Source organism: Haliotis cracherodii, unplaced genomic scaffold (genome assembly GCF_022045235.1).
Source record: "Haliotis cracherodii isolate W230 unplaced genomic scaffold, xgHalCrac1.p SCAF_7, whole genome shotgun sequence".
In the NCBI taxonomy this organism is placed as follows: Eukaryota; Metazoa; Mollusca; class Gastropoda; order Lepetellida; family Haliotidae; genus Haliotis; species Haliotis cracherodii.
Genome location: NW_027266330.1, coordinates 3,950,076 through 3,973,818, shown reverse-complemented (window position 1 = coordinate 3,973,818; position 23,743 = coordinate 3,950,076). Strand labels below are relative to the sequence as shown.

Genomic DNA, 23,743 nt, shown 5'->3' with positions numbered 1-23,743 from the left:
TCCTCGGGTACTAGAGTCCATATTTTTGGACCCATTGAAGCCCTACTTCTAAGGACACAGATTCCATCTGTCGGAACTTTTTTGTAATATTGATAAGTCATTATATATCTCTCTCTGTCTGTAGGGGTTGAGCAGTGCTCTCTGCCTGTAGGGGTTGTGCAGTGTGTTGTGCCTGAGTGGACTATGCAGTGCCCTCTGGGGGGGGTTGTGATGTGCCTGGTTGGGCTGTGCAGTGCCCTCTGGGTGGTTGTGCAGTGTGCTGTGCCTGGTTGGGTTGTGCAGTGCCCTCTGGGTGGTTGTGCAGTGTGCTGTGCCTTAATAGGCTGTGCAGTGCCCTCTGGGGGGCATTGCTTGTTGGCTTCACAAATGTCTTGTCTGCCTGTTGTTATGACTCTTGGGCAAAAGGGGATCCCTCTACTTGTCGTCAAAGTTGCTGAATATGAGGATTTGGTGGTCACAGTTCTTGTTCTGGCATGTAGAGAATCTCAGCCACGTCTTCCGAGATCATACATTGATAAAAGAGTTGATAAAAGTTTCAATTATATAATTGATACATTTAACCTTGGAAGAGAAGAGGGTGGGATTCTATTTAACATCCAAAATCATTCTTCCAACTTTCGCAATTTGTAAACAGTAACAATGTTCAGTATCTTCAGTGTAAATAGTACAGATTCAGAGAAAGAGATTAGTCATGTCTTTTGATTGTAACATCTTGGTAACTGATGAAGTCCCATTGGTCTATAAAATCAGGGTTGGATGATAACTTGTCAGCGATCATGGACATTGTTGCTCATGCTATCAACCACTGTTTGCCTGACCAAACTTCAAGGTTATTGGCTGCTGTTATGCTGCTTATATTATTGATCACTTTGGCTTTCCACTGCATTGTCACTGGCTGCTCTCTGACTGCATGTGACAGGTATTGGTACTTTATATGGCAAAGAAAGCCTGTATTCTGTTACGGAAGAGGGACAAACTTTTTTCTCTGACTTTGAGCCTACTTTACAGTTTTCAGTTTTGTGTATTATATAATCATAAGTATGTGAATGCTGTAGTTGTCAGTTATACCACCTGCATATTATGGCTCATACTGACTACATGTTCTGTTTTACCAGAAGAATAACATGCTGTTCATCTATGTATTTTTGTAATCTGAAGTGATAAAGTGTAGATGAAATCGTATTGTCCCATGTGATATTGCAGCATTGGAAGTTGATGTTGCAGGTGATGGATGTGACATTGAACCCTGACAGGGAGGACAGCGAGACCAAAGCCTTGATCCCTGCAACCAGCTCAGATGAAGAGGGAAGGCTAGATCAAAGGGAGACACCCAAGATATTGGAGCAGGCAGTTTTGAAGTACTGAGTTCATTCTGGGGATATTTCTTGTTGTAGAGCCTATTTTTCTTAACTCAATGACAAGGTTTTTATAGCTGGAATGTTGCTGGATCGGAATATTCATGGAAATGACCAGTTTCCAATATATGTGCACCTGTAAAGTATTCTAAGAAAGTCTGAAAGTCAAGTAATACAAAATATGAGATAGCTAAGTGATAAATCACAAAGAACAACGAAGAATGGTTTATTTTACAATAAAACTTTGTTTTATCATGCCATCATTTCTGAAGATTTGAATATGCGCTGGCAACTTGACCACGTCATATATTAAAGTAAATTTTGAGAGGGAAGTGTCTACTAAGTTGTTACTGATAGATTTAGCTGGGCTAAGCAGATAAATGCAGTGGCCGAATGATTGCTTCCAAAAGTGGGAGAGATATGACAATCGGTTTTAGGAGAAAAGGTACAGATAATCGACGTGAGGATTGTGAGAATAAGTGGGAAAAACCAAACTTAACCCACCATGTCCGACATTTCCGAGGTCGGATTCTACTTTGGGAGTCATCATTATTCAAATTGGGGTAAATGTTTTTAAAACTTGTACATTTCATCAACATCCTTAAGGAAGCTGTACATAATATTGATATCTCCTATAAGAAGTAAATGACTTGTGGTGGTTGTTTATCTTGAGATAAAACACTGCAGGGATCGTACAATAAAACACTGCAGGGATCGTACAATAAAACACTGCTGGGATCGTACATTAAAACACTGCAGGGATTGCACAACATAACACTGCAGGGATCGTACAACAAAACACTGCAGGGATCGTACATTAAAACACTGCAGGGATCGTACATTAAAACACTGCAGGGATCGTACAATAAAACACTGCATGGATCGTACAATAAAACACTGCAGGGATCATACAATAAAACACTGCAGGGATTGTACAACAAAACACTGCAGGGATCGTACAATAAAACACTGCATGGATCGTACAATAAAACACTGCAGGGAGAACAAATCATGAGGGGCTTCAGTGATTTTTTTGTACAATAAACAACTACCACTCGTTTATTTCTCAGGTAAAAGGCAACGACATGGTTTGTATGAGTAACTGTTTACCGACTGTTCGGTCATGATAGTAACGGGCAATGTTTCAGGGATGATGAGCATGCTGTCCTGAACCCGAAGCAAGTGCTGAAACACCGAGCATTCTACATCCTGTGGTTCATCTTCCTCTTCAATGGACAGGGTGTGGTGTTCTTCTCCTCACTGTATAAGGTCAGTCCGGGAAATACCTCACCTCCTTCTTCCAAGGAAATACTGGTTCCTGATTCTAGGTACAGTAAACTACGGTTATAACCAACTCAAAGGGATCACCAATTTAAGTTTGTTATAACCGTAGTTCGATATGTGTATAAGCACAGCATATATACAGCAAACGGACCGAACCAAAAAGCAGTTTGTTATATCCGTCAGTTTGTTATATATGCATGTTCGTTATAAAGCACCTACACTGGTCCTAAGAGGTGATGTAATGGAATGTGCCTGAGGGGGATCATCCATGAAGTCTCCTGTTACAACCAGCATGGGTTGCGTGGAACCAATTCTAACATGAAACCCCAACGGGTCTAAGACAAATGGTGTGTGTCTGATTACTTAAGATTTGAACTTTTATGCTTCATGAAGAATGCTTGATTCTGACTGATCAAAATACCTTTAAAATCTCAAAATTAGGCTTTTCACACAAAACTTGCGTGTGAATACATTTATTGATAACCTTCATGTCAATGGATATATACACAAAGATAAAAGTTAAGCACACCCTAATATATTTCATTATTGTTTGGTCCCAATATTTGTAACAGTCATGAAAGATATAATTACGGGAAGAATTATGTCTTCTTGAGATGATGTAATCAGTCACGCGTCATGGCATGCCCGTTCAGCATGCTACCCTCGAGTACCTCTAAAAGCAGTTTATCCAAACGTTAAAATTGCTTTCTTAAGTTCGGTTTTAGACAGTTATTCCATGCCATTGTGTCATGATATAAGATGACAAAAAATCGGCATGCATAACGCAGGAATATCTTCCATTGGTCGGAATTTGGGGTATCATCACACTGTCGCAAGCCACTTATAATGAAAGCCACACTCTGGCAGTGTGGGTTCAAATCCCGGACGGGACTCACCCCAAAAAGGTATGAGAATCTGTACTTTACATGGAAAGTGCTTTCCCAAACCTAACATTTGACAACTTTCTAAATAGCATTGTATATTCATAGCTTTTGGCCATGGGAGCTGTGCCAATTTACACTTGTCAGAGGGGTACACAAAGTACGTGATCTAGACTACCAGCTGTCGTAGTTTCTTTTTAGTGGAAGCCTCGGTGGCTGAGTGGGTTAGATCGCTGACATTGTGTGCTATCGATTAGGTGCCTCACTCTGACAGTGTGGGTTCGAATCCCTGACAGGACTCAACCCCCAAAAGTACGAGAATCTGTACCTTACTCAGAAAGTGTTTTCCCAAATATAACATTTGTAACAAGAAGGTGTCTATTGCCTGATGTCACACAGCAGTACTACCACATTAAACCCACCTGTAAACAATCAAGTCATTACCAGACAGAATGGACCAGACAATCTAGTAACATGATAGCACATTTTCTGATTTTCTGGGACTAAAAACAATATTTTAATTCAGAACAACTTCAAAATAATTAATATCCTGTCATTTAATAAAGTTTGTGGAGAAATAAATTTGTTCAGCATTTTTTTTTATCGCTACAACCTGTCACAGTAGCAGTAAAAGATGTCATATTGATTTCCGCGAAATAAATTGTTTGAGTCCATGTAGTGCATTATATGCAACAGGTTGCAATGAAATTTAATAGATATCTATTATTATTAGTAGTAAGGTTATTTCATCAATTCTCTTTGAAAATCATATATTTTGTAAGCATAATTTTGAAATAGTAAAGAATGAAAGTATTTGATCTTGAGCATGAGTATATGTTGAGTTTATCACTACCTGTGACCAGCTTTTGAAATAAAAAAAAACACTGCCAGGATGTCATCAGGACCCACAGACTTTAGAAGCTACAGGCCCTGACTGAATTCTTTTGACCCTCATTAAAAAAAAACCCTGCAGCTTATTGTGACAGATAAATCGACACTTAAATTTATTGCAGGCCATAAGGACCCATATGAATTTGAAACTACAGCCCTACACGAAATGTACCTGCCACAGTCCTTCGGGCAGATGCTTATTTCAATCACTGTCTGTGACCTTTTTGGGGGCATGTTCTAAGGAAGCAGACCTTTTTACCCATGTGCAAAATGAGTACCATTTTCAAAGCGTTATTGTCGTCAAGGTAGAATAGAGATAAGCCGACTAAAGTGATTGGTTCCAAATTATGAGAAGAAGTATCTAATCTACACTGAGACAACATCCGCTTTAAAAAATAAAGTAAGTTTATCACCTAAATGCAGATGTGTGGTTATGGAACCTGTCCTCTCTTTCTACAATGTAAAGCAACTCTGGCAGACATGGGTGGTGGGATAGCCTGGTGGTTAAAGTGTTGCTCGTCAAGCTGAAGATCAGGTTCAATTCCCCACATGGGTACAATTTGTGAAGCCTATTTCTAGTGTCCCTGGCCCTGACATTGCTGGAATATTGCTAAAAGCGACATAAAACAATACTCACTCACAAGTTTAACTAAACTAAAGTTGGTGTGGTAAATGTTAAACTATAAACATTGACACACTTCCACGTTTCACTGCGTTACCAAAGTCAAATGGTTTACATCAGTTCACGTCTTCTTCATATCCAGGCTTATGGACAGACGTTTATACAGGACGACGTCTTCCTGGCCACAGTTGGAGCATTCGCTGCCGTCTTTAATGCTGGTGGACGAATTGCATGGGGACACTTAGCTGATAGGTTTTCATTCAAGGTACAGTATGGAGAGATTCACCTCCTTGTAGTGCACATTCTTATCCCCACGCCAGCACAGCTTACACTTACGCTTACACTTAGGCCTCCTTCACAGCAGCTTTTCCTGCTGTGAGAATAATAAAATATTCATAAGACCCAAGTATTACAGTCAGCAGAGTAACAGTAAAGAGTGAAGCGATATATCAAACAATATCAATTGTTGGCCCTGAAATAGGAAGATAACTGGAGGAATTTAAAAATGCTGATCGTATCGTCGAGAGTATGCATACGCGTACGAATCGATAGTTTCAGCAGTTGCAATTCATTATAGTCTGTCAGCCATCCTCTTAGCACTCGTATGTCAACAAATATATTCCATTAAACACACACTCACGCAAAGAAAGTTGGCTATTATCGAATAATAATCATTGACCTAACTACAAATAGTTTTGTAATATTTGATGACTGAATAAAACCATTTTCTTCATTGTTATCCTGTAATGTTGTGACTGTTGCCATGACCATGTAGTAGGGGGTAGGAACACACCAACTAAAGTCATGCAACAATGTCATCAGACTCATTAATGTTCGAATGGGTAATTTCAACAGTCCTGCATCATATTGCCATCTATAATTACCGTCAATCATGACATTAGAATCATGAGTCTGAAGTTGCAAGTGTCCCTTGCTTACATTAGTCAGGAGACACTTTTCACTGGACACACTGAGTTTCTTGTCATGCCAGGGTCACTGGCGGAAACAATGACATAGGACAAAGCTCACACCAAACACCAAACACCAAACACTAGATCAACGCTAGATTAGTGCTTCTCACAAAGTTCAGGGTCAAGTTCATCAAGCAGTATGGACTGTGGGTATCTATGTAAAATAGCCCAGGGGTCGACACTTGCATTTATTTCGTGATGCATTAATATCAGGATTTACAGTATGTTAAGACAGAATTGAGGAATCCCCACTATGTAAGTGGGAATTCTATGTTTAACTATTAATATGCAATTTGCAGGATTAAGATTTGTTGATATCTGAGGACTGACAGTTTATTTTCCAAAATGTCCTAAAGATTCTGTACAAAAGCTGTCATATAGAGAGAATGTCCAAATGCCATTTGACAGGTTAGAACTTAAGACTAGCCCGCCAGCCCAGGGCTAATACAAATTCCTGTTGGCTTGTGCAAATGTTCTAATTTTCCCATTGTTTTAACATTACAAGGGTGTTTTATCTTTATCCGGGCTAGTAAAGCTTTTGAGTTTAGTTCTATCCATGTGTATGTCTCATCCAAATCACTCCATGTTTGTGACAGTTGACATGATGTCCTTGTGTTTCCAGATCAGCATGATGTGCCTGTGTGCTCTGTTCACGGCCCTGTTACTGACCATAGGGCTGACCAGCATGGCAGGGAAGTGGCTGTTCTTCATCTACGTGTGTCTCATATTTGGCACATTCTCCGGCAACTTCTCCCTGTTCCCCGTCGCTACAGCTCGCTCATTTGGTCAGCTTCACTACCCTCTCAACTACGGGCTGCTGTTTACATCACAGGTAACGTGTGTGATGGTGTGTGATGGTGTGTATCGGTTGATGTCACCGATTGTGTGCCTGCAGTGTGTTAACATGACCGATTGTGTGCCTGCAGTGTGTTAACATGACCGATTGTGTGCCTGCAGTGTTAACGTGACCGATTGTGTGCCTGCAGTGTGTTAACTTGACCGATTGTGTGCCTGCAGTGTGTTAACGTGACCGATTGTGTGGCTACAGTGTGTTAACGTGACCGATTGTGTGGCTGCAGTGTGTTAACTTGACCGATTGTGTGGCTGCAGTGTTAACGTGACCGATTGTGTGCCTGCAGTGTGTTAACTTGACCGATTGTGTGCCTGCAGTGTTAACGTGACCGATTGTGTGCCTGCAGTGTGTTAACGTGACCGATTGTGTGGCTGCAGTGTGTTAACGTGACCGATTGTGTGGCTGCAGTGTGTTAACATGACCGATTGTGTGCCTGCAGTGTGTTAACGTGACCGATTGTGTGCCTGCAGTGTGTTAACGTGACCGATTGTGTGGCTGCAGTGTGTTAACGTGACCGATTGTGTGCCTGCAGTGTGTTAACGTGACCGATTGTGTGCCTGCAGTGTGTTAACGTGACCGATTGTGTGCCTGCAGTGTGTTAACGTGACCGATTGTGTGGCTGCAGTGTGTTAACGTGACCGATTGTGTGGCTGCAGTGTGTTAACGTGACCGATTGTGTGCCTGCGGTGTGTTAACGTGACTGATTGTGTGCCTGCAGTGTGTTAACGTTACCGATTGTGTGCCTGCAGTGTGTTAACGTGACCGATTGTGTGGCTGCAGTGTGTTAACGTGACCGATTGTGTGGCTGCAGTGTGTTAACATGACCGATTGTGTGCCTGCGGTGTGTTAACGTGACCGATTGTGTGGCTGCATTGTTGTAACGTGACCGATTGTGTGGCTGCAGTGTGTTAACATGACCTATTGTGTGCCTGCAGTGTGTTAACGTGACCGATTGTGTGCCTGCAGTGTGTTAACGTGACCGATTGTGTGGCTGCAGTGTGTTAACGTGACCGATTGTGTGCCTGCAGAGAATGTTAACGTGACCAATTGTTTGGCTGCAGTGTGTTAACGTGACAGATTGTGTGGCTGCAGTGTGTTAACATGACCGATTGTGTGCCTGCAGAGAATGTTAACGTGACCGATTGTGTGCCTGCAGTTTGTTAACGTGACCGATTGTGTGGCTGCATTGTTGTAACGTGACCGATTGTGTGGCTGCAGTGTGTTAACATGACCTATTGTGTGACTGCAGTGTGTTAAAGTGACTGATTGGATGGGTGCAGTTTGTTAACGTGACCGATTGTGTGCCTGCAGTGTTAACGTGACTGATTGGATGGGTGCAGTGTGTTAACGTGACCGATTGTGTGCCTGCAGTGTGTTAACGTGACCGATTTGATGGGTGCAGGGTGTAATGACAGTGGTAGAAACATTTTTGGTCCACTAGTCCTTATGATGATAATATATAGCAAAACCCTTAAAAATGGCAAATATCTACAAGTCCTTATGATACCTTAACTATTGGGCAGATTGGCAAGGACTATAGGACTAGTGCCAATTTCTAACCCTGACTGACATGACTGAACGTGTGCTTTCTGAGTAGTTTAGTGTGACCAAAGTGTGCTTTGAATGGCCACAGAATACTTGTACTCTGACTAACCACACCAGTTTTTCTTCAGGTGATCACAGCCCCTGTGGGTGCCATACTTACCTCCCAGCTGAAGAGCATCATAGGCTGGTACGGGATGTTCTTTGTGGTGTCAGGATTCTCATTTAGCAGTAAGTCAGCCAAGGGTTCCACCCTCTTATAATCTGGGGACGGTCGGGTAGCCTAGTGGTTAAAGCGTTCGCTTGTCACGCCGAAGACCCGGGTTCGATTCCCGACATGGGTACATTGTGTGAAGCCTATTTCTGGTGTCCCCCGCCATGATATTGCTGGAATATTGCTAAAAGCGGCGTAAAACAATACTCACTCACTCACTTATAATCTGGGAAAATGCTGTGAAAAAATATTTTGTTATGGTGTTTTTACACACACATCGTTCACTGAACACATTTTATGTTCTGAAGCGCTGACTGAAAAAATGCTCAGTCTCAGTCCCAGAACTAATATCTGCAGAAAATTAACTTTGATTTTAATTTCCAATCCAGCCCTTCATTTTGTGAGGATGGTGGACTGATGCTATTTTCTCCAGATAGTATATAGTGTAGTATGTTCTGGAACAGTAATCAGGCTCCCTGAGACATGTTGTAGTCAAGGAGCTGTTGGTTTGGTTTGTTGTTTAACGCCGCACTCAGCAATATTCCAGCTGTGTGACCGCGGTCTGTAAATAATCGAGTCTGGACCAGACAATCCAGTGATCGATATCATGAGCATCAATCCACGCAATTGGGATCGATGACATGCATCAACCAAGTCAGCAAGCCTGACCACTCGATCCCGTTAGTCGCCTTTTACGACAAGCATAGTCTCCTTTTACGGCAAGCATGGGTTGCTGTAGACCTATTCTACCCTGGATCTTCACGGGTCCCAAAGGAGCTGTAGTGTATGTGTTCCACCTTAATGAATATGAATGGCAAACGTTCTTTTGTTTATAGGCCTCCATAGAATTGCTTGAATTTTGTTGCCAATGACATAAAACAACAATCAGATTCCTCAAAAACAACGCTAAATAATTAAATTTTCCTTGTGTTCATTGAAATTCCTGTATTTTGATTAGCATTTGGATGAAAACAATTACGCCACGCCCACTGAAGCGGACTACTTTTATCAATACGGAATGTCGGGGAATCCTAATATTACAGTCAAGGGAATTCCCTTTCTTTTCACATGTATCGTCATGCACAGGGCACTCAGCAAAAACATTTGTAAGAATTTGCAATGCGGATTCATACAGTTTGGACAATATTTTTTTTGATTTATACCTCAATGAACCAAAAAAAACACACAGTCAATCCTTAAGTATAGCTACAGAAACTAGATGTTCGGTTTAGACCAAAGATGACCATTTCAGGTCAGGAAACGTTTGTAGTTGACTCTAGGACATGTCTTCACATAGATATAAACCTGAAACTAAATTCAGTTGGTATTTTGTGTGAAGGAGTCTCTTTTAATGATGTTGTTTGGTTTTATTTCAGGTTTTATACTGATGTTTGTTTTCAAAGTTAAAAATTCCAAAGGAAAAGACATATAAAGCAGACTTACTGTGAACAGCCAGAAGGGAGAAGGCATGGGCAATTAGCCACAGGGACTCAGCAGACAGACACATTTCATTACTGGATGTATGTCTGGGTACATGGACATCTACTTGTGTGTGCAATATTCCCTATACCTGTTGTCTATCTAGGTATATGGACATTGTATTGTGCGTGCAATATTCCCTATACTGCCTAGGTATATGGACATCTATGCATGTATGTTTGATACGAGGGTGATATTCCCCAGATGACCCACCTGGGTACGTGGACATCTACTTGTGTGTGCAATGTTCCCTATACTAGTCGTCTGCCTGGGTATATGGACATCTAGTTGTGTGTGATATCAACTGATGCCCCCTATAGTAGTCGTCTGCCTGGGTATATGGACATCTAGTTGTGTGTGATATCAGGTGATGCCCCCTATACTAGTCGTCTGCCTGGGTATATGGACATCTAGTTGTGTGTGATATCAGGTGATGCCCCCTATACTAGTCGTCTGCCTGGGTATATGGACATCTAGCTGTGTGTGATATCAGGTGATGCCCCCTATACTAGTTGTCTGCCTGGGTATATGGACATCTAGTTGTGTGTGATATCAGGTGATGCCCCCTATACTAGTTGTCTGCCTGGGTATATGGACATCTAGTTGTGTGATATAGGGAGATATTGCCTATTTTGATGTTTGCCCGGGTATATGGACATATCCTCCTCCATCTTCTTGTGTGTGATATAGGTGATTCATCCACAAAAGTTTGAATATTGACATTGACACATCTCTATTTTGAAATCAGCAACTGCGATATGCTGATGTAATGACAAATATTGTGATATAATGCTATCAATAATGCAGTCAGAGCTTGCATTGGTGCAAATGGTGAAACTAAAAGCGTGTAATAATAAGGTAACATCTGCTTGTCAGAAATCTGCAGTTGTGTGAATCTATATAAACTGTAAGTGTCAGGCAGCTGATCCTCGCAACATCTGCTGTCAATATGCTCTCTGATGTAGTGTGCTGTATTGTAAAGCTGAGTGGATATATCTGTACATAATGACCCAGTTGAATGTTAGGCGTTAACAACTGCAGTACAGTGGAACCTCAGTGGAACGAACATGCTTGTAATGAACTGATGGATATAATGAATATATTTTTGGATCCCGGCCATTTGCTGTATTTCATCTTCCCGCGGCAAGAGAGTTTACTGACTGAAGCCCAGTTTTCACCCTTGTCGTACTAAGCTGGAATTACTGGGCACAATCGTAGCGCCACCAGTGGCTACTACAGTTATGTCTCTTCTGGATTGTGATAACATGGGTCTTTCATCGCAAAATGCATCAAATCTCGTGAGCACCTTGATTACAACAAGAAATGATTTGGAAAATATCTGCTGCCAACTATTTGGCAGTGCACATGCTTTGCAAATCCTGCAATCGACCGTAATCTGCACGACAGTTTACGAACTAAATTAGTGATCCCTTTGGCCTCATTAAAAAACATAGTTTACTGTATAATTGATAGGAGTTTGACCAGGTTTTTCCGGCCATGAAATATTGCTTCCAAATTCATTGAAATTAAGAATGGACACAAATAATAAATACTGCAAGTCCCTGTGGACACAAATAATAAATACTGCAAGTTCCTGTGGACACAAATAATAAATACTTCAAGTCCCGTTGGACCTAAAGGAGAAATGGATGTTAGAATAATGATTTTGAACTAATTCACTTGAAGCATGTACAGTGTTCAAAATTAAGCATGAAAGTTGAGGGGTCCTTGTCACTGCCCTAATGCTAAACTGTCAAGATTCAGGGGTTCGCTGGATTCAAACAGGCGTAAATCTCAAGGACCTCAGGAGCCTGAGATTTCTGTTCTCATAAGAACTACAACCCATGTTCAGACAGTCCTTGTCAGATTTTCTTCACTTAGTTTTGATACAAACAAGGACATCCTCATCTATAATTAGCTTCAGGCATCATGCATACTTTGTATCACGTTTTGTTTGGTGAGTGAGTGAGTGTGGTTTTACGTCGTTTTTTAGCAATATTCCAGCAATATCACGGCGGGGGACACTAGAAGTAGGCTTCACACATTGTACCCTTGTCTGGAATTGAACCCGGGTCTTCGGCGTGACGAGCGAATGCTTTAATCACTAGGCTACCCCACCGCCCCCATTTTGTTTGGTATAGTGAGTGGTCCCACTGGGACCCCCATTTTAATGCCAATGATCCACTATAGTTTATTACTGAGAGTCCCAAGGATTTTCACTGTCTGAAATATATATACTACATGCCACGGTATATCCATGGTTGGTTTAGAATTTGTACATGCAAAAATGTTTGTAAATTTGGAAAGTATTTAATTCTCACATTTGAGCTCATTGTTTGGTATGACAATATGTTCACTGATTGACTGATTGATTACCAGGGTAAAAGTCTGGTTTCTGTTAAAATGTCACTTTTAATTGTGGTAGTATATTGCCAGCCTCCCGAGGCAAGAGTCAACTGACTTTAAAAGTCCAGTTTCCACCCTTGCCGAACTAGGCTGGAATTCCTGGCTTCGATCGTAGCGCCACGAGTGGCTATTACGAGTTATGCCCTGCCTCTTCTATTGACCAATCAGATTCAACCTCTCGTACCACTTGCATTTGTTTCAAACAAAACGGTGGCGACAAGTCAAGACAATCTGATCGATAATCAAGATCTATATTGTGATAAAACAAGTCTTACATCGTGAAGTGCATCAATTCACGTGAGCACCTTGATTAAAAACATGAAAAGATTTAGAAAATATCTGTTGACAACGAGTTAGCGGTGCACATGCTTTGCAAATCCTGCAGTCGACCGAAATCTGCATTATACTCTACGAACCGGATTTCGATTTAGGTGCACGATTTTGATTGGACTATGCATAGACTCGTTAGTCCAGCCAAAATGTAACTCCATAATACAAGCCAAGTTCGGCAAGGATGAGAACTGGATTTTTATAGTCAAATAACTCACTTGCCTCGGGAAGATGCAGTACTGGTTGCCCCAGCCCACATATTGTCATGTCATGTCATCATGTCCCCAAGTACCTACAGATGAAGAAACTATCTGAGTGTGTAGCTTTTCATTACTTCATGAAAGACGCCATATGTTTGGCTCTTAAATACCATATACAGCCCTTAAACACCGAAAAATAGTCTTATATGGTATACAGTCGAAAAACACCATATTGAACAGTCCTAAAATGCCACATCAGCATTCTAGGTGTAAATTACCATTCTACGACCAATGTTTATTGCTTTGTTGCCATTTTGCTTCCATTAACAAAATTAGCTTGGCGGCTAGTTTACATATAGTTTACATATTGAAACAAACTGGAGTACATTGTCACTGACTTTTCTGTAGATATCCACATGACTTCCGTCACTTGGCTTTATTGCAGTAAGTTTTCAATGTCACTTTTGTCTTGTCTTATCATATAATTTCAAAATATTACTGGACATAATTTTACAACGTTTAGAATTGGTACCTAAAGTCACACACTGAATAATTATCAACAAGAAGTCTACTTGTTTTTTTTGTACAGATTTGGTATCTTACTCATCTAAATTCTGTCAACTAATGTTTGACACACTTGACCAGACCAGTTAATTTCTTGTTTAAAGATTTGTATCTGAAAAATACCTAAAGACAGAACTTTTGAAAAAAAGCATTCACTTGTCTAAAGATGTTATTGCGTTAAACCATATTATTGTAGGACCTTTGCTGATGTAAGTTTTTGGATGCTAATCTTTCACATTTCAGTAGTCTTCTGGAGCAGAGCAAGCAGGAACATAGATTGATCTAGTCAAAATGTCAACTGTATTTTTTGTATAAACTGTCATGATTTTTTGTTGAAAATGACTAAAAGTATGCATAACAAGTAGGCCAGCTTTAGGCATGCTTGCACGAACTAGGTATTTTCATGCACAGGGCCATGTAACTAATAATAATAACAAACTCGCAGACGAGGAATTCGGCCTTGTTTACAATATGTACAAGTTTGTTAATCATTTTCATTAGTTACATGGTGTTGTGTTTCATGTTGTCTAAATATGACTCGCTCTGGTATTTGTGAACGAACAGTTGTTGTTTCTTCTCTGTTAAAGCTAAGAAATGAAGCTGAACACATTCATTTTATATTAACGAGCTAAATGCATAGAATCATGTTACCCTGAGGACCAAGCTTGTGTCTTCCTTGCGTCGTCTGCTCAAAGAAAGGTACACGAATTGCAGCGCCCTCTATGAGTAGCTGTTAGGTAAGAGTAGCTTCCCCTGAACAGAACTTCGACACGTCACCCAGCATTGTAAAAACATTGTTAAAACACTGTGCGTTTGTTTGTTGTTTTACGCCATATTCAGTAACATTCGAGGTATATGACTACAGTGCAGTTTTATGAGCCTTAATGTAAAAGTTACTCTTAAAAAGAATTACAAAAAACATAATGGCACCAGTACCAATCTCGAGAACTACGATTCGCCTTTGAACTAGTCAGTTTGATAGAAATCATGTCACTTGAACAATTGATGTTAAAATGTGTTGCACATAGAGTATTTTTACATCAACATTTGTGACACAAATAACCCCACAACCCGTAAGCTAAACCATTTTTACATAAAAAATACTTTTTTCATGAAAGGTTGTAACAGATCAGTGACTGACCAACTTGAAAGATTGCGAACGACTAAACAGCGTATTACCCTCGACATAATCTTAAATCAATAGTGTCAATAACATTTCCACAATGAGCCATTTCCCATTTTTGCGAAATAAGTGCGTTTAGAGGGACGCCCTTTGGTAAAACCACGTGACCGCGAACAAACCATCAAAACAAACGGCAGTCAAACTTTTCAACTTTTGACAACAATAAGAAATTCTACAATTCCAACATTTACAACGTGCCACTGGTTTGTCTCTGTTGTCGCCTTTTTTGTAGCTGTAAAACTCATTAATGCGGTATAAGGGGCGGACGGGTAGCCTATAGAGTGGTTAAAGCGTTCGTTCGTGACGCCGAAGAACCGGGTTCGATTCCAGACATGGGTGGTGGGGTACAATGTGTGAAGCTCATTTCTGGTGTCCCTCGCCGTGATATTGCTGGAATATTGCTAAAGGCGGCGTAAAACCATACTCACTCACTCACACACTAGTGCGGTATAAACAAGAATTATCATCACATTCAATGTTAAGCAAGCAGCACAAATCATTTAAACCTACAATGTAGTTTAAAGGGTTCCATACGATTAGCTGACATTCTGACAGAAAACTGAGAGGGGTACTAGTGAAGCTAAAGGTCTTCCAAGGCCCACTTGCACAAATCGATCTTAGCGCTAAGATGATCATAACTCCCATACTTTATCATGGGCTTACCATAGTCTTAGTGCTAAGATAACTTTGTGCAAGTGGGCCCTGGTCTTGTTGTCGTGTTCTCCAGACAGATTTCCATGAAACAAAGGTAAACTTACTTTTTTGTTATTCTGTTGTAATTAAAGTTTGTTATGTCATCCAAATAAATCATGTTTTAACTTATGCGTTTAGGTTCTGTGAATTTCAGAGCGATCTGCACACTAGAGGCTAGGTGAGATGAGTTGAAATTGGGTTTAGGTCGCTTTCAAGATTATTGGACTTATCTAGTGACTTGACCAGGCAGGGCAACAACAAGTACCATCTTTTGACATATTTTGGCATGACACCCTCTGTCCACTACCACGAAGGCAGTCTGCATATGTCTTCTCACACTGTGGATGGCAGGGTTGGTGTGTTGGTGTGTATATGGAGGGTGGAGGAGGGTTGGTGTGTTGGTGTGCATATGGAGGGTGGAGGAGGGTTGGTGTGTTGTTGTGTATATGGAGGGTGGAGGAGGGTTGTTGTGTATATGGAGGGTGGAGGAGGGTTGTTTTCTATATGGAGGGTGGAGGAGGGTTGTTTTCTATATGGAGGGTTGTTTTCTATATGGAGGGTGGAGGAGGGTTGTTTTGTTGGTGTGTATATGGAGGGGTGGAGGAGGGTTGTTGTGTATATGGAGGGTGGAGGAGGGTTGTTGTGTTGTGTATATGGAGGGTGGAGGAGGGTTGTTGTGTATATGGAGGGTGGAGGAGGGTTGTTGTGTTGTGTATATGGAGGGGTGGAGGAGGGTTGTTGTGTATATGGAGGGTGGAGGAGGGTTGTTGTGTTGTTGTGTATATGGAGGGTGGAGGAGGGTTGTTTTCTATATGGAGGGTGGAGGAGGGTTGTTTTCTATATGGAGGGTGGAGGAGGGTTGTTTTCTATATGGAGGGTGGAGGAGGGTTGTTGTGTTGTTGTGTATATGGAGGGGTGGAGGAGGGTTGTTGTGTATATGGAGGGTGGAGGAGGGTTGTTGTGTTGTGTATATGGAGGGTGGAGGAGGGTTGTTGTGTATATGGAGGGTGGAGGAGGGTTGTTGTGTATATGGAGGTGGAGGAGGGTTGTTGTGTTGTGTATATGGAGGGTGGAGGAGGGTTGTTGTGTTGTGTATATGGAGGCGTGGAGGAGGGTTGTTGTGTTGTGTATATGGAGGCGTGGAGGAGGGTTGTTGTGTATATGGAGGGTGGAGGAGGGTTGTTGTGTTGTTGTGTATATGGAGGGTGGAGGAGGGTTGTTTTCTATATGGAGGGTGGAGGAGGGTTGTTTTCTATATGGAGGGTGGAGGAGGGTTGTTTTCTATATGGAGGGTGGAGGAGGGTTGTTTTCTATATGGAGGGTGGAGGAGGGTTGTTGTGTTGTTGTGTATATGGAGGGTGGAGGAGGGTTGGTGTGTATATGGAGGGGTGGAGGAGGGTTGTTGTGTATATGGAGGGTGGAGGAGGGTTGTTGTGTATATGGAGGGTGGAGGAGGGTTGTTGTGTATATGGAGGGTGGAGGAGGGTTGTTGTGTATATGGAGGGTGGAGGAGGGTTGTTGTGTTGTGTATATGGAGGGTGGAGGAGGGTTGTTGTGTATATGGAGGGTGGAGGAGGGTTGTTGTGTTGTGTATATGGAGGGGTGGAGGAGGGTTGTTGTGTATATGGAGGGTGGAGGAGGGTTGTTGTGTTGTTGTGTATATGGAGGGTGGAGGAGGGTTGTTTTCTATATGGAGGGTGGAGGAGGGTTGTTTTCTATATGGAGGGTGGAGGAGGGTTGTTTTCTATATGGAGGGTGGAGGAGGGTTGTTGTGTTGTTGTGTATATGGAGAGTGGAGGAGGGTTGGTGTGTATATGGAGGGGTGGAGAAGGGTTGTTGTGTATATGGAGGGTGGAGGAGGGTTGTTGTGTTGTGTATATGGAGGGTGGAGGAGGGTTGTTGTGTATATGGAGGGTGGAGGAGGGTTGTTGTGTATATGGAGGTGGAGGAGGGTTGTTTTCTATATGGAGGGTGGAGGAGGGTTGTTTTGTTGGTGTGTATATGGAGGGATGGAGGAGGGTTGTTGTGTATATGGAGGGTGGAGGAGGGTTGTTGTGTTGTGTACATGGAGGGTGGAGGAGGGTTGTTTTCTATATGGAGGGTGGAGGAGGGTTGTTGTGTATATGGAGGGTGGAGGAGGGTTGTTTTCTATATGGAGGGTGGAGGAGGGTTGTTTTCTATATGGAGGGTGGAGGAGGGTTGTTTTGTTGGTGTGTATATGGAGGGATGGAGGAGGGTTGTTGTGTATATGGAGGGTGGAGGAGGGTTGTTGTGTTGTTGTGTATATGGAGGGTGGAGGAGGGTTGTTTTCTATATGGAGGGTGGAGGAGGGTTGTTGTGTATATGGAGGGTGGAGGAGGGTTGTTTTCTATATGGAGGGTGGAGGAGGGTTGTTGTGTATATGGAGGGTGGAGGAGGGTTGTTGTGTATATGGAGGGTGGAGGAGGGTTGGTGTATATATGGAGGGGTGGAGGAGGGTTGGTGTGTATATGGAGGGTGGAGGAGGGTTGTTGTGTATATGGAGGGTTGTTGTGTATATGGAGGGTGGAGGAGGGTTGGTGTGTATATGGAGGGTGGAGGAGGGTTGGTGTTTATATGGAGGGGTGGAGGAGGGTTGTTGTGTATATGGAGGGTGGAGGAGGGTTGTTGTGTTGTTGTGTATATGGAGGGTGGAGGAGGGTTGTTTTCTATATGGAGGGTGGAGGAGGGTTGTTGTGTATATGGAGGGTGGAGGAGGGTTGTTTTCTATATGGAGGGTGGAGGAGGGTTGTTGTGTATATGGAGGGTGGAGGAGGGTTGTTGTGTATATGGAGGGTGGAGGAGGGTTGGTGTATATATGGAGGGGTGGAGGAGGGTTGGTGTGTATATGGAGGGTGGAGGAGGGTTGTTGTGTATATGGAGGGTTGTTGTGTATATGGAGGGTGGAGGAGGGTTGGTGTGTATATGGAGGGTGGAGGAGGGTTGGTGTTTATATGGAGGGGTGGAGGAGGGTTGTTGTGTATATGGAGGGTGGATGAGGGTTGGTGTGTATATGGAGGGTGGAGGAGGGTTGGTGTGTATATGGAGGGGTGGAGGAGGGTTGGTGTGTATATGGAGGGGTGGAGGAGGGTTGTTGTGTTGGTGTGTATATGGAGGGGTTGAGGGTTGCTGTGTTGGTGTGTATGTGGAGGGGTGGTGGAGAGTCGTTGTGTTGGTGTGTGTGTGGAAAGTGAGAGTAAACGTGGTTGTTGTTCAGACAAAGTGATCCACTGTACACTGTCAGTTTTTTCAGGGGAGTTTGCTGGTCAAGATAAGATTTGTTTTGTCTTGTACCTTTTGCAAGACTTGTCTTGTTACTCATTCTCATACGCATGTGGACTAAGGATCAAAAGCCTCTTAACTGATATGTGGACCGCCTCCGTGGTCTAGTGGTAGAGCGTCTGCCTGGAGAGCGGAAGGTCCGGGGAACGATACGCGCCCGCTTCATACAAACGGACAATAAAAGATTATACTTCTTGTTACCCTGTCTGGCGCTCGGCATTAAGGGGCTAAAACAAGGCCTGATCGGTTCGTAGTCAGTATATTGTGCCTGAGTTGGGTATTCATGTTAAACTGAGGCATGGTATCTCAGTGGGCAAGCACTATAAATCGGCATCAGTCCGGACACACACGTGCTATATACATGACATAATCTTGGGACGCCACGTTAAACCCCACTTCACCTTCCCCTCTTATAATGTGTGCCCGGAACAAAACTAAAAGTGCGGTCGGGTAGCCTAACGGTTGACGCGTTCGCTCGTCACGCCGAAGACCCGGGCTCGATTCCCGACATGGGTACAATGTCTGAAGCCCATTTCTGGTGTCAACCGCCGTGATATCTATTTAATATTGCTCAAAGCGGTGTAAAACCATACTCACTCACTCACAAAGCTAAACGTTTGGTTTACACAAACTGCTGTGATTTGAGCTCTGTAATATTTGGAAATAACCTTGAGAATTCAGTACCATTGCCACTCTAGGACGATCTCTGCCGTTGGTCACATGACACTAAGACAAGCAACCATTATTTTTTAGAATCTGCCCTATAGCCAACCAACTGAATGCTACGTCCATACTGTTACGCTGAGTGCACATGTACCTAGAGGTTAAGGGAGTGAGCTGAAAGGGTTCAGTAGGTGACGGTTTACGGGCAGGCATGGTGTCTCGTAACTTTGGGGGCACGGGTGGCCCAGTCGTCTAAGGCGCCGCGATTCGCTGTGCAGAGTTGCGTCCCTTGGGCACGCCAGAAACCTATGATTGTGGGTTCGAATCCCGGTTCGCCCCGATTATGTTTCTAGGTTTGTCAGCACCATACCCGTGCTCGTGGGTTTCACCGAAGTGGTAAACGTCTAAGACCTGCATCACTTTGGGCTTTCCTCCCACATTAAGCTGACACGCCGTGATATAACTGGAATACTGTTAAAAGCGGCGTTAAACCCAACTCACTCACTCACTCTCGTAACTTTAGTCTACGGTCACTTGCTAATGATTCCGATTCAATTAGGGACACTCTTCCCGTTCGTTATCTTCAAATAGCAAATGGTAAGGAATGGGCCGATATCGCGCGAACACCATCAAGATAACTTGGTTCATAGTAGGAGTGAGTGAGTATGTTTTACGCCGCTTTTAGCAGTATTCTAGCAATATCACGGCGGGGGGCACCAGAAATTGGCTTCACACATTGTACCTATGTCGGGAATCGAAACCGGGTCTTCGGCCTGACGAGCGAACGCTTTAACCGCCAGGCTACCAGACCGCCCCTGTTCATGGTAGGAACGAGGAAGGCAAATGCATGGATCCTGATGCCACGATGGGGACTCGCTGTTCGTGGTAGGAACGAGGAAGGCAAATGCATGGATCCTGATGCCACGATGGGGACTGGCTGTTCGTGGTACGAACGAGGAAGGCAAAGGCATGGATCCTGATGCCACGTTTGGGACTGGCTGTTCGTGGTAGGAACGAGGAAGGCAAATGCATGGATCCTGATGCCACGTTTGGGACTCGCTGTTCGTGGTACGAACGAGGAAGGCAAATGCATGGATCCTGATGCCACGTTTGGGACTGGCTGTTCGTGGTAGGAACGAGGAAGGCAAAGGCATGGATCCTGATGCCACGTTTGGGACTGGCTGTTCGTGGTAGGAACGAGGAAGGCAAATGCATGGATCCTGATGCCACGATGGGGACTGGCTGTTCGTGGTACGAACGAGGAAGGCAAAGGCATGGATCCTGATGCCACGTTTGGGACTGGCTGTTCGTGGTAGGAACGAGGAAGGCAAATGCATGGATCCTGATGCCACGTTTGGGACTGGCTGTTCGTGGTAGGAACGAGGAAGGCAAAGGCATGGATCCTGATGCCACGTTTGGGACTGGCTGTTCGTGGTAGGAACGAGGAAGGCAAAGGCATGGATCCTGATGCCACGATGGGGACTCGGCTTAAATCATCACTAAACATATGCAGTGAGGGAAAGTGGCTTGGGTGGAAATGTCATGACAGTTTCCTGCCGCCAAAATATTCGATACTAAATCATTTCATCCTCCTCCCTCGAAGTTTTTTTGTGTGTGTGAAGTTGTTTCGTTTTTTAACGCCACGCTCAGCATTATTCTAGCTATATGACGGCGGTCTGTAAGTAATCAGGGGCGGTCGGGTAGCCTAGTGGTTATAACGTTCGCTCGTCACGCCGAAAACCCGGGTTCGATTCCTAGCATGGGTACAATGTGTGAAGACCATTTCTGGTGTTTCCCGCCGTGATATTGCTGGAATATTGCTAAAAGCGGCGTAAAACCATACTCACTCACTCACTGTAAGTAATCGAGTCTCGACCAGAAAATCCACTGATTGACAACATGAGCATCGATCCACGTATTTGGGATCGATGACATGCTTCAACCAAATCAGCGAGCCTGACCACCCGATCCCGACCAGTCGTCCAAGGCGCCGCTATTCGCTGTGCAGAGTTGCGTCCCTTGGGCACGCCAGAAACCAATGATTGTGGGTTCGAATTCCGGTTCGCCCTTATTATGTTTCTAGGTTTGTCAGCACCATACCCGTGCTCGTGGGTTTCTGGAGTAATGTTAAAAGCGGCGTTTAACCCAACTCACTCACTCACTCACTATAAGGCTTTGGGTGTTGTGCACTTGATCAAACAACGTTTGAGTAAGTGTATATGACGCTGTGTAATCGTCGTAAACAGAGCATGCTTGACTGTACCCCAAAAGCTGTAACATGTGACACTAAAGGCTTGGGATGGTGGAATATTGCTCGCATGAAGAGAAAGTTGACTAATAAAATTGATGAGGATGCCTACGTCTTTCCCAAAGGTCTTACCCCCAACTATTACACAGATAGGAAAGTCCATTTCGATGTACACCGTTCTCAAGCTGGAGTTTCACAAACCAGGTGATGAGAGGTATATATACATGATGAGTTGTTATAAAAAAAAACAGATTGACATTGACAACAGCTAATAGATAACAAGTAGCACACAGATAATTAGATGAAGCAAAGTGTACAGTAAGAATAACAAACATCACACGGGTAATTAATGAATATAACAGCTTATGAAGCAAGACATACAAAAAAATAAAAATGTTGAAAAATGTTTTGACAAGCTCATTGGATAATATTAATAATCGGTGTTGTTTCATTACGTCATCAAAGGCAGACGAATGATAGATAGATTTTCTTTATTTCCTCTGTAATATGACAATTACAGGATATATATGTATAGTTATTACACCACAACAGCTAAACTATAGCCAGTGGTAGTGGAAATCAACAGTAACAGTATATATATACACATTGTTATAACAGAAACGCCCACTCTCTTATTGCGCGACATATGGTGAGGACCATCTGCTGCGATACATGGGAATCTAAACTTGTTTCACATTAAGCAGGTATACCCCCAACCAACAGAGATACAAATACGTCATCTTCATTTAAAAGGATGTCTCCTTCGTTGAGATCGATTTGACATAAAAACGTGTTCAACAATATCATTAGCAAATGTGCCACATTGACATTATTTAGGCTGAACAGAGGATGACCCTGTGCCAGCAAGCCTAGCAATGTCAGCAAAGTTATCTGAGTGGAAGTTAGCAAGTTTTCATAACCTCTGTGCACTACCGGATCTGATGACGATATATCTAGACAGTGGTAATCTGGTCTGATTTTTGGTTGGTTGGTTTGTTGTTTAACACCGCACTCGGCAATATTCCAGCTATATGACGGCGGTCTGTAAATAATCGAGTCTGGACCAGACAATCCAGTGATTTATATCATGAGCATCGATCCACGTAATTGGGGTCGATGACATGTATCAACCAAGTCAGCGAGCCTGACCACCCGATCCCGTTAGTCGCCTCTTACAAGCATAGTCACCTTTTATGGCAAGCATGGGTTGCTGAAGACCTATTCTACCCCGGAATCTTCACGGGTCTAATCTGGTCTGAAGTTCCCTTTCTATTGCTAATGTATCATGGTGGCGTACGCTTCGCTTAACTAATTGGGTCCAACATTTCTCCTGAATAAGACAAGAATTATATACAAAGTTGTCTATTTCATCACCCAGTTTATATTTTTGTGGCAAGCGTAACATGTTAAAAATTGGCGACTTCATATCCCGTTCCGCTTTTCAACGACTGTTATTTTGCATTTATACTGTGCTGGCCTGGCCATGAATAGATGTTTAAAGATAAACATTGATTTTGGTATTAAGAAGTTTCCCCAAAAGAAGAGGTACACACTGATTTATCTAAATATATTTGAAGGGATATGTTTGTTTTGGAAACCCTTGCATTTTCTTGCAGAAGAATCATTGTCTTATTACTAAAATTTCATAGTCTTTCAGCGAGAGCCTTGTCCACGCATTGCAGCCACATAGACCACATGGTAAAACAACTCTTTCCCATATACGAACAGCAGCTTAGTTTAAGATCACCAAAGTACAAACCAAAGTTGTGATCAATATTACTCATGTTTCTCAGTTTCTCACAAGCTACGGTCGGACGCTGAAGGAATGATCTGCCTGTACAGATAAATACACCTGCAAATTTAACAGAATCCTTTCCTGGGTTTTTTTGACAAGACTTTTCCGCAACTGAGTCCCATTGCACTTTTGTAGGCTGCGTTTGGGCAAAGCACTCCACTTTAAACTCAATTGATAATTGGACTTTAAGGCAACAACAAGAAGCAGTAGAACGTTAAATGAATTTATTGACCACAGAACATGTAACTGCCAGTGTCTGTTAATCTTTA

At 42.8% G+C, this 23,743-nt stretch overlaps 1 protein-coding gene across 2 annotated transcripts in view; it reads left to right on the top strand.

Annotated features, from left to right (window-relative positions):
* LOC139448240 (apicoplast pyruvate carrier 1-like) overlaps positions 1-13,369 on the top strand; it is a 29,706-nt gene extending 16,337 nt beyond the window's left edge. For both annotated transcript variants that reach the window (XM_071229762.1, XM_071229761.1), the window contains 6 exons: positions 1,225-1,358; positions 2,504-2,624; positions 5,176-5,298; positions 6,627-6,836; positions 8,531-8,630; positions 9,990-13,369. In XM_071229762.1, coding sequence (XP_071085863.1) covers positions 1,225-1,358; positions 2,504-2,624; positions 5,176-5,298; positions 6,627-6,836; positions 8,531-8,630; positions 9,990-10,045 — 744 coding nt within the window. In that variant the 3' untranslated portion in view covers positions 10,046-13,369. The remainder of the gene's footprint in view (positions 1-1,224; positions 1,359-2,503; positions 2,625-5,175; positions 5,299-6,626; positions 6,837-8,530; positions 8,631-9,989) is intronic.
* The last annotated feature ends 10,374 nt before the right edge of the window (positions 13,370-23,743 follow it).